Source organism: Staurois parvus, unplaced genomic scaffold, assembly GCF_062004578.1.
Source record: "Staurois parvus isolate SC_StPar_1 unplaced genomic scaffold, SC_StPar_1.0 ptg000778l, whole genome shotgun sequence".
Classification (NCBI taxonomy): Eukaryota; Metazoa; Chordata; class Amphibia; order Anura; family Ranidae; genus Staurois; species Staurois parvus.
The window spans coordinates 667,680-679,776 of record NW_028318574.1 but is presented as its reverse complement, the minus strand read 5'-3'; the positions used below and the strand labels follow the sequence as shown (position 1 = coordinate 679,776).

General features: G+C 40.1%; 1 protein-coding gene across 7 annotated transcripts in view; it reads right to left on the bottom strand.

Moving 5' to 3' along the window:
* The window catches only part of LOC149444764 (uncharacterized), a 183,082-nt gene that overhangs the window by 43,486 nt on the left and 127,499 nt on the right, over positions 1-12,097 (bottom strand). For all 7 annotated transcript variants that reach the window (XM_089654563.1, XM_089654567.1, XM_089654565.1 and 4 more), the window contains 5 exons: positions 9,549-9,598; positions 9,412-9,457; positions 6,162-6,211; positions 6,024-6,063; positions 4,233-4,334 (listed from right to left, as the gene is read on the bottom strand). In XM_089654563.1, coding sequence (XP_089510689.1) covers positions 4,233-4,334; positions 6,024-6,063; positions 6,162-6,211; positions 9,412-9,457; positions 9,549-9,598 — 288 coding nt within the window. The remainder of the gene's footprint in view (positions 1-4,232; positions 4,335-6,023; positions 6,064-6,161; positions 6,212-9,411; positions 9,458-9,548; positions 9,599-12,097) is intronic.

Sequence of the window (12,097 nt, the reverse complement as noted above, 5' to 3'; positions counted from 1 at the left end):
GGTGACCTTTTGGCTGGGGTAGATTGGAGGACATTTGGAAAATGCCTCTAATGCAGCCAGCTAACTGCATCTGAATTGGGCATTGGGCCACAGTGCCTTCTGGACACAGAAGAGCCTCCTGACATTTTAGAAAGGATTTACTTCTTCTAGTTGCTTTATAAATTACATAAGCATTATATACAGCCAATTGAATATATACGCACATTTTTGTACCAGCATTTGGCTTTTCGGGCAGTTAAATACAAATTCATCATGTGGTTGTTGAAGTCTACGACTCCCTTATAAAGATTATAGTCGTGGACCCAGACAGGCTTTTCAAGTGGCACCAAAATGTCATTTTAATTTGGATTGTCATGTCTGGGTGAAGGAAAGACAGGATGAATACATCCAGTTTGTCCTTCCACTTCACTGCAAAAAGTTCTTCATTGTGCAAGCAGGCTTTCAACCCCTTTCTAAGAGGGGCGTTACCGAACCATTGAGGGAAGCCCCTACAATTAGGTCGCATGGTGCGACAGCAGCCAATTCCTAGATTGTATGCGAACTCTTCTCTCAACGTCACATGTCCCAATGCATTTCGTCACTTCCTGGACTTTTTCATAAATCCAATGATCCCTTTATGAAAAAATCTAGAAAGCATCTACTGTGTGGGAAAAGGTTGACATTACCTACATAGGGTAATTACCCATTGCTGCACCAGTTGGAGTGTTTTTCACTTGAGTTGCACACCTTGGAGTTCACTTTTGGGTTTATGTTTATTGTAATTTTTACAGTGAATGAGTCCATTACCACATTTAGTAGAGAACATGTTTATTGTGTTTCGGAGTGTTCACTTTTTGGTTCACGTGTGTTAATGATTTTTATTTTTTGAATATCTATATTAATTTTGTATATATTTATATATATTTTTATTTTATTGTTTGTTTTTTTTTGCACTTTTTTGTACACATGATTTGCAATGTGCATGACACATTTATTTTTGCACAAGCGTTTGTAAAAGGTGATACACTATTTCTAGTTTATATTATTTTGAGGTTCATGTACGTTGGAATACAACACGTTGGATCATCATATACAGCATAACACGATGTGATCTGGAGGTGGAAAAGAAAGTGATTTGAACATTTGGAGATTTTAGAGACATTTATGGGACTGTGCATGAGTTTATGTTCTATTTATTTTTTTATTTTTGTATTTATTTGAGGTGTAGATATTTGGACTGGGTTAGAGTGTCGTTGAGAGAAGAGTTCACATATTTTATTACTTTCAAGGGTGAAAGTTTTTTCTTTTCTTCTGGGATAGGAGTGTTATTGTTTAATTAGGAGTGTGCACAACTATTGGTTTTCAATTCCTAGATTGAATAAATGTCTAAAAGGTTGCATGCTTGCATAAAAGTGGTCCATGTACAAATGGTACCCCATATGAAACAAGGGTCACAACAAGCCCAAACACATCTTACCACTGCTTCCCATATAGTCTGGGCATTCAGGGGGCTCCGCATGACTGTCTCTTCCTTCGTAAATTCTAAAATGATGAAAGTATAGCCTGTGGCCCTATCACAGAGCTTATACAGTTTGACCCCATATCTGGCACACTTGCTGGGGGGATATTGCTTAATTGCAAACCAGCCAATAAAATATACAAGGGACTCCTTGTTGGGGTGTATACACCTCTGCAAATTTTTGGGAAAGGTAATTTACGAGGGGCCAAACTTTGTTGTGCCTCAAAAAAGTCAGGGAGGGGGTTGTTAAGTTAGCCTTTTCTACCTGAACCCCAGGCTGGGCTGTGAATAGGGTGATAACAGGTGCTGCTGAATCTGGGGACAGCCAAATGGGGTTTGCAAGCACTTCTGGAAGTCTACTATAGGCTCTACGGACCTGTGCTCGAATTCTTGGTGGCTCCAATTGCCTTACGCTACTATTGCTAGCCACTGCACTATTGCACTTTCGGTGCTCGCCACTTCACCATTAGATACTGCAGGGCTGGTATCTAAAAGGCCAGATGTACTTTGCCACTGGTGTCAGCCAGATCAAGTAGTGCATCTCTAGTACCTGAGCCCTGTTGCAAATTAGCATAATTATGCATTTCTAACACTTCAGCAGCCTAGTTTTAGCGGGTACCTCTTCTCATTCATCTGAGCTACCTGCCAGGGTGCTTTCTATAGGTTCATATTCTGAGCCTGATTCTGACTGCGAGCCCTCCCCTTTGCTCTTATCGGTCATGGTCAAAAGAATCGTGTAGGCCTCCTCACTAGAGTACCTTTTTTGGGACATTTTAGGTCTAAATTTACAGGTACCTAGTGGCGACTATGGGAAAGAGCTCCTGAGTAGCAATCAGGGGCTGCTTGCACACTGGAAATAGAACTGGTAGTGCTGGCGGAGACCAGCCCTGATTCTGCTAATGATGCAGTTTAGTGCACAATGTATCAAAGGTGGAAGGATCAGAAAAATTATACTCTGACACTTGTTTGGGAGGGGGAGAAACACAAGTACTGACAGAAATTTGGACTGATCTTGCTAACGCTGCGTATTGGGGACACTATACCAATCGAGATATTAGTACAGTTCTGCTCTTGATCAAGATACTGATCCAGACAGACACACAGTGATCAGTGACTTCTAGTGTGACTACGATAGTGTGATGGACAACCTAGCACTAACTGACCCTGGCTGGGAGGGACGCTAACTGACCCTGATGCTTTCTGATGTCGCAAGTGATACTAAGACAGTGATCATTGCTGAATACTGTACACAGACACCGTACTAATGGCACTGGCTGGGGGACAGGGGTGATCAAAGGGTTAATTGAGGGCAATCAAAGGGTTGAATTTTCCTAAAATTTTGTGTAAGTGTAAATGTGCTGCTTTTAAGCACTGTAGTGTTGCTTTCTTCTCTTCTTGAATTGAAAGGATTCAAGAAGAGAAGAACGGAGAAGATCTTGTCTCTATGTTTACAAAATAAAACACAGGATCATGCTGTGATTGGCTACAGCCAACAAGCAGGGTCCCAGCCAAAATCATTGGCTGGGACCTGCTGACAAACTTGTGCTGTAGCGAATCACAGTACAGATCAGCGGGGGGAGTGTGCACATGCGGATCCCAAACCCAGAAGTTTGGTCGTAACATACCAGTACATTGTGTGGCCTCCCCGTGCTACTCGCCTGCAGTAAAAGTACTGTGGCAGACAGCACGTAGTTAAGCATCAAATAAATATTTTTCAACACAAAATGCCTTCCTACTTGCTGCCATCATCCTTTTCTTATTAAAACTATATAATCTCTCCGGCCACTTTATTCGATACCCCAGTTCAATTGCTTGGTAACACAAATTGCTAATCAGCCAGTCACAAGGCAACAACGCAATGCATTTAGGCATCTAGCCGTGGTGAAGATGACTTGCTGAAGTTCAAACTGAGCATCAGGGGCTTTAAAAGACTTTGAATGTGGCATGGTTGTTGGTGCCAGACAGACTGGTTTGAGTATTTCAAAAACTGCTGATCTACTGGGATTTTAACTCACAACCATCTCTAGGGTTTAAAGAAAATGGTCCAAAAAAAGAGAAAATATCCAGTGAGCGGCAGTAGTTTGGCCGAAAATGCCTTGTCAATGTCAGAGGAGAATGGGCAGACTGGCTCAAGATGATAGACAGACAACAGTAACTCAAATAACCACTTGTTACAACCAAGGTATGCAGAATACCATCTCTGAATGCATAACATTCTGGACCTTGAAGAAGATGGGCTACAGCAGCAGGAGACCATACCGGGGCACCACCCCTGTCAGCTAAGAACAGGAAAATGAGACTACAATTCGCACAGGCTCACCAAAACTGGACAATAGAAGATTGGAAAAAACATTGCCTGGTCTGAGATGTCTTGATTTCAGCTGCAACATTCAGATGGTAAGGGTCAAAATTTGGTGTGAACAACATCAAAGCATGGATCCATTGTGCCTTGTATCAATGGTTCATGAATGTGCAGCTGACAAATCTGCCGCAACTGCATGAAGCCATCATGTCAATATAGACCAAAATCTCTAAGTAATGTTTCCAACACCTTTTTGAATCTATGCCATGAAGAATTAAGGCAGTTCTGTAGGCAAAAGCGGATTCCAACACGGTACTAGCAAGGTGTACCTAATAAAGTGGCCAGTGAGTGTATATTTCTATACATGTACATTAACACTTGGCAAGGCCAAAGCAGCACATTTTATGAGCAACCAGAACAATCTGAGCTCACCACAAAGTACAGTGTCTTCATCTTCATGTGTTATCTCCTTCACAACCATGTCTCCATCATCCAGGAGGTCATCGAGGGTAGCTGGCTCATCCGCTGTCTGCCCTATATCCATTAATGAAATAATAATATTAAGCATCAAATGGAGCGAATGTAAATACCTTTCGACACAAAATTCTTTTTGCCATGTCTTCTCATTTAGTTATAATAATGTTTACATTTTTAGCATTCAACCTTTTTTTTTACATACAAAATTCTCAAAAGAGAATAAATATTAGGTATTTGGTCACATTTCGCTTCCGAAAAGAGTCACTATTGCACTAACTTACAAAAATATACAGTATAGTTTCAACCCCTTTTATAGATGCACCATCGTATTCCACGTTACAAATGAGAGGATGAAAAAGTACCAAATAACCCATTTTGAGAATTGTAAGTATTTCGCTATATAGAAGAAAAGGAAATTAGAGGAAAAGATGGGAAACGATTGGGAGAAGAAGAAGTATAGACAATGGACAGTGGAAATGGTATCCTAGGGGCTACATGAGTCCACTGATAAATCATATAAATGGGTTCCACATTTTATCAAATTTGATTTGGGTGTTGATTTGAGAATACACGTGAGTCTATCATTATTTTAATCCAGTTTAATTTATGTTTGACATAGTAAGTAGACACAACCATCTGTTTCCAACTCCTTGCAATTGTGATTCTAGCAGCTAGGATTATATATCACACTAATCTTTTTAGGTGTTTATGAAGTTCACAGTCCATTTTCTGAAACATTGCTACTTCTGCGGACCTAGAGATATTCACCATGAATTCACAAATTAAGTTGAAGATTCTGATCCAGAATCTATTTACTTTATGACATTGTCACCATATGTGTAACATGGTACCTACTTGGGCACAGTTTCTAAATCATTAAGATTTGTAGACACACTGGTAGGGACCGTGTAGCTGCTCTGGTAGGGACCGTGGACCAACTTAGTGGCTTTTATCAGTAGATTCCACAAGAGTTGTACGTATTTATAGATATCTTAGATAAACTATATACTATTTTTTGCCACTCGATGTCTAAGAAGCCTACATTCAAGTCTTGTTTCCATTGTTTCACATATGGGAGTTTATGACTTGGTTTATTTAAAACATTGTACATTATTGAAATATGACCTCTCGTGGAATTCCTAATTTTGGAAAATAATTCAAATAGTGTTGAAGTTAAAGAACAGGTGGTATGTTTTAATTTAGTTTTAAGGTAAAATGTGAGTTAATTACAATGAAACATTTAACATAGAGCCACAGTCCTGGTCTACAACTTGTTCAAGTTTGGTTGCAAATGCAGTAAATGCATCGCTACCAGGGGCGGACTGACAGCTCATGGGGCCCCCAGGCAATAGGGGATCATGGGGCCCCTGTGTCCTTGCCCAAACTCAAAAAAGCATATGAAAAAGGTACCAGGGGCATCTCATGGGGCCCCCTACTGACCCCGGGCCCTCGGGCAGTGCCCGAGTTTCCAAATGGTCAGTCCGCCCGATTGCTACCCTAATGCAATTCAGAGATGCCTTTGGGCAGTCATATCAGGACATATTTATATTCCTAAGCCAGAAAATGACAAACAGGTGACTGGATGTCATAGGTAACACCACACTTTTTACATCTTTTAATGTTGTGGGTTTTTAAGAAAAACCTTATAATAGTTAGTGCTACCTAAACTACACAGCTGCAATAATCAAAAAAGTGAAGGCACAGGAAAGGATTGATTTATTTAATTCTACAAAAATTAAACCATACCTGATTTTCTAAGGTCTCCATCCACTCTACTCAAATATTTCTGTGTATGTTACAAAAAAAGCAAGATTAATACACTTATCATATACTAATAAATTGGTATGGACCAAATTTGAGATATATGACCACAGTTTGTCTTACTTGTTGGGAAATGATATGGTGTTCTGAAGTTTGCTCAGAGGTTGCACCACCTGCATGTGAAAAAATAATGATAACTCTGATGGAAAGCCATGGGGCAAGCTAATGTCCAGTGCATTTCTTGAGGTAAATAAAAGGTGATAATACAACAAAATGACTTTAAAAAAACATTACCACAACATATGGCAATGGAAGAGCAGGAGATTTAGAAAAAAAGACTGCAGACACAGTATATATTAATGAATACATATATATACAGTGGGTAAAAAGTATTGAACACGTCACAATTGTTCTAGGTAAGTATATTTCTAAAGATTCTATTGGCATGAAATTTTCACCTCGAGTCGGTAACAATCCATGCAATCTATACATACAAAGAAACCAAAACAAATAAGCTCATAAACTAAGTTATGTGTAATAAAATGGAATGACACGGGGAAAAAGTATTGAGCACATGAAGAAAGGGAGGTGCAAAAAGGCATGGAAAGCCAAGACACCAGCTGAAATGTATCAGTAAATTAAAAAGCAATCCTGCCCCTTGTCAGTGCAAATTAATATCAGCTGGTTCAGTCTCAACTGATGACCTATAAAAAGGTGTCTCATTACCAAGGTGTCACACAAGAAATATCTCATGATGAGTAAAAGCAAAGCGCTCTCTCAAGACTTTAGCAACCTTATTGTTGGAAAACATACTGATGGTATGTTTTGGGTGGAGCCGCCATTGCCAAAGGTCAGAGTGGTGGCCATCTTGGTACTCTTTTTATGCTTTTTGATTTTTGTCTCCATGTGGACACTTTTTAATGTTCTAATAAATACTACACTATATGCAACTTTATTGGCTCCTGTGGTGAGTTATTCCCTCTAGGACAAGGGCTGACTTCCCATCCGAGTGCCCAGGATGAAATTTGGTCCGGTTTTATATATTTCAGATTTTATATGTTTATTGTAACATCATTTACTACTGCATTTTATTCATGGATCACCACGGACATTATTGTATTTAGATTCTGCCCGTGATACACTATTGTTTGGCATTTGCTTTTTGAGCTGTTTAGCTGAAATTTTCATGCTTTTACTTGATGCACTTTACTATTTCACTTAGCTCATTACATTTATGATGCACTTTACCATATTGTTTGACTTTTAGATTTCGCATTTACTAATGGTTTTTGCACTTATGTGTTGCACTTTACCATTCCGCTATACTATATATATATATATTTATATATATATATATATTTTTTTTTTAAGCGCTGCACTTTTTTACATATACTATTGTAGGGGATGGTTACTGTCACCTTGTGTGCTAGCTGCTCCCCAGATATCGCTAGTGCTCACCAATATATTAGATTCTGTTACATACTGATGGTTATGGTTACAGAAGGATTTCTAAACTTCTGAATGTTCCAGTGAGCACTGCTGGTGCCATAATCTGGAAGTGGAAAGAACATAATTTCACCATAAACCGGCTACAACCAGGTACCCTCGGAAGATTTCTGCCAGAAGAGTAAAAGAATTATCAGAAGAGTTGTCCAAGAGCCAAGGACCACTTGTGGAGAGCTTAAGAAAGACCTGGAATTAGAAGGTACAATTGTTTCAAAGAAAACAATTAACACACTCAACCCCCATGGCCTGTATGCACGCTCACCACGCAAGTCTCCATTGCTGAAGATAAAGCATGTTGAAGCTCGTTTAAAGTTTTGCTGCAAAACATTTGGACAAGCCTGTGAAATACTGGGAGAATATAGTCTGGTCAGATGAGACCAAAATTGAACTCTTTTGGATGTGATAATACACATCATGTTTGGAGGTCAAATGGCACTGCACACTGCCCCAAAAACACCATACCAACAGTGAAGTGAAGTGAGAACATCATGGCGTGGGACTGTTTTCAGCATACGGTACTGGCAAACCTCATACTTCTTGGCAGCATTGAGGGTCAGTACAGCCTTTCCCCGATCAAAACTTGTATGTTTAGAATTACTCAATGCAAACCAACTGTGGATCTTTCTGTAAAAAAAACTGTTTTCGTTTGGTGATCTTAGTCAGCTGGCTGGCCATATAGCCAAAAAAAATGTGGTAATGTCTCAAAGAAAGATCCATAAGTCACACACCAAAGGCAGACCCATGTGCATAAGGCCGTGTTTAACCAGCCCGGACTCAAGCCAGGTCACAAAAAAATGTGGTGTTTTTTTTCATTTAAAAGAGAAGGGTCTATAAGGCTGGCTTCACACTGTTGCACTGCAAGTGATTTCATAGAGTCCTATGAGGCAGATTTCAGAATGATTGTTAATACAAATGGGCAATGATTAGACAATCTACTAGGTGCAACTTGACCATTTGCTCCATACGAGAGGTACAATTTGTTTCCCTGAATAGCGTCATATATGGAATAAGTATAAATACTGACAGAATCCTGCACCTTCCAAGTACCCATAGCGCCCAATTCACAAGTATACTTTGCAAGGGTCATCAGACTATACTGATTTCCCTGGTGAATGATACATTTATCTATCGGCGGTTCTTTACATTACTAGTATCCACAATCAATACTGTTGGAAACAAATTCCTAGCATCCTAATCTATAATCCTCTCCCCCAAACAAGCAGCTGCATAAATATCCTATTCAGATTAAAACATAACACAAAAAATACAGCACTCACAGCAAGAATAAATTAAATGCATAACCCCTTCACTACATGTAAATAAATAAAATGCATATCAAATGAATAAAACAACACATACAGTATATCACAGTGATAAAACCACACTTTCATTCATTCAGCCTGGGTTCTATCAAATGCGTTTTGAAGCACACTGATTTGCATGACAGGGCAGAGAACATGTGTTCCTATGTTGGTGGTTCACATAGATGCGATACTAAAGCAGTGCGTTTTCAGTGCGGATCCAAAAAAGCGCCTCTGAGAGTTTTCAGTGTTGCAGTTGCATGGCATAGTGCAAAAATGTTTTATACCTTTTATTTCTCTCTTTAACCTCTTAGGGCCAGGAGGCGCCGGCATCAAGGGGTTAAACCACTTGCCCTCCAGAAGGTTTTACCCTCTTTATGACTAGGGCACTTTTTTTTGCTATTCAGCACTGCGCTACTTTAACTGGCAAACGCGTAGTCATGCAACACTGTACCCAAATTAAATTTATATGATTTTTTTTCACACAGCTTTCTTTTGGTGGTATTTGATCACCACTGAGTTTTTTATTGCAAAAAAAAAACAAAAACACAATAAATAAACCATACCTGAATTTTCTAGGTTTTCTTCCACATCACCCAAATAATTCTGAGTCTGTTACAAAGAAAGTAAGCTTAGTGCACCTGATAAGACAGTGTAGATCAGTCTCGAGATGTATTACAGTACAGAACAAAAATTGCCTTACTTGCTGGGAAATGATACTGTGTTCTGGAGATTGTTCAGAGACCAAGTCAACTGCATATGTAAAAATAACAATAGTTTCATTATTCTGGTAACCGAGGGAGGAAGGCGAGAACATTCAGTAAGCTCCTCTCTGCTATTTCGTAAAGCCAAATACATACCAACCAATCAGAATTATTGTTTCATATATTCAAATATAATGACCTGAGATCTAATCATTACAGGTTACTCTATTTGCTGCATCTCATCTTTGTTTCTTCTGAAAATTTACAAACTCTCAATGAACCTTAAAGTCTAAATCAGCTAAATACATCCCAGGTGCAGAAAAAATAAAGTGTTCAAAGTCTTGTGATTTGCTTTCTTTACAAAGCAGCACCAGCTTGAGTAGAAAATCCTGCCGCCTGTCAGCATGCTGCAGAGTGGGACCCTTGATCTTTGTGTGGAAGGTCTGACACGTCACCTGCTGAGACAGAGCCAGAGCTCACCAATAGCCGAAAGCATGAGCTTTGCTGATCAGCCGATTTGCTGCAGAGCTATAGAGCTGACTAAGTTGGGAGTGTGATGGACTTCTGCAGAGAGACCACTGCTTTCAAGCAGAGATCAAGGGGCCCACTCTGCAGCTGTTGGCAGGAGCCAGGCTTCTATGCTCAGGCTGGGGCTGTTTTAGAAAGAAAACTGTAAGACACTGAACATATTTTGTTTTGGTGCACCTGGTATACATTTATCTGATTTGAACTGAAAGTTGACTTCAGCTTTAAATAAACTCAAACATGCAACATATTCTTGTGTAAACCACTGTTACACTGTTAGCAGTCTTTTGTGAAATTTATAAAATTAGGCAAACTGAGCATCATATTAGAACACTCATTCATGGCATGGAATTCACTAAGAAAACACAAATCTAGCATTACTAGCAATGATCAGACCACACAGAGGTAAGAGCACACTTTCACTTAGAGATTTCTGTGTAGGATTAAAGTGAGTTCCCTTTTACAGAAAAAAAGACCTACGTGTTCAGGAAAACTAACTTGCAGCATTTTAAGGAGATCCTGTCACCAACTTAAAAATTGCAGTTAAAAGCACAGAATTTGACTACTCCATGAAATGTCAAATCCTTAGCACAGCCACAGTTCCACCTCCTTGCATGTCTTAGCCCTCTCCTAGTCTGAGTGTCTAATTACTGTCTGTGCTGGCCTAGCTCCACCACCTCTAGTAATCAGGCAGACAAAAAGGGAATAATTATAGTGTTTTGAGTGACAGCTCTGAGTCTGCTTGGGATGCTGATATCACATCTAAGATGGCGATGGCCAGCAGTGTTTTAGGGCTTTGGCATGTCTGCACAAGGGAAGCTTTTACAGGTACATAGCATCTCCAGTATAAATTGCATTAAATGGGAAGACTGTTGTTGAAATCTACTTACAATGTCCCTTTAAGGATTATACTCATCACAAGAAGAATGGGTAGTCTGCAGCAGGCCCTCCTGGATACAGGACTACTTCTCCCTGACCCCCACGTGCTGGTTACACCTGTGCTGGTGTGAGATGTTTGGCTCCCATGCCCCAACTGTACTAGGGCTGCAACTGTCACTGTAGTCCAGAGGAGAGTGACTCTACTGTTATCAAGAGCTTTTGAACTGCATTTCCTAAAGATCTGAATTTTCTCAGGCTGTATAGGACACCGCTTCCTTTTACCATTAGGGCGACCAGATAGTGCACATCACTGTTGCATAACAGAGGCCTGAGTGGGATGCAGAGCACTGAGCTCAGGAGTGCAGATAGGCAGAGTCACCTGGGTGCAGAGCAGAGAGTGGACTAATTTCGGTGTCTGAACGGATAGGGAGCTGCAATATCGTGGGAACTGGTAAGCTGCTACTGTGGCGATTTACCATCTCTGCTGCAGGAGAGACTGATCCCTTTAGGAACTGACCATACTGCCATCTAATAGCCTTATTGCTGCCTGAAGGCTTGACTGGGACTATTCTTATGTGCACCAGCGGTACAGCTGGACCCCAACGCTAGCCGGCTGAAGAGTTAGGACTAAAGACTGTCCCTTTACAGTGGCTACACAGAGACCTTCACCTATTGCTAAGGAGATACCTCTCAGGGGACAGTGTTCCATATCCCAGCCATTCTCCTAGACTGCACTCTAGACTAATTATATTATTCGCATTGCAGTTAATGTTAATATGCACAGTTTATTGTTTACTTTGCTGATTCATGAGTTAATCCCAGTCTACGGGTACAGAACTCTATTCTAAGTTACCTTGGCATAGTGATTATACTGTCTGGTTGATTGCGTCTGAACCTACCTTCTCTGTGTTCATTTATGCTCAAACAACCATTTAGTCTATCCCGTACCAATACATTGAGTTCATTTACCACAAAACGGTCTCATGTCTATTTCCTGGTGCTATTCACAGCCGAGTTAATGGTATTTATACTTGTGTTCTTATAAGTGCTTGTAGTAACTTTCATTCAATCAGGTGTGTGAGAGGTACTGAGATTGTTTTTGGAGTCAAGGCGCAGAATAGAGAACCCAAATTACTAAGCAGCC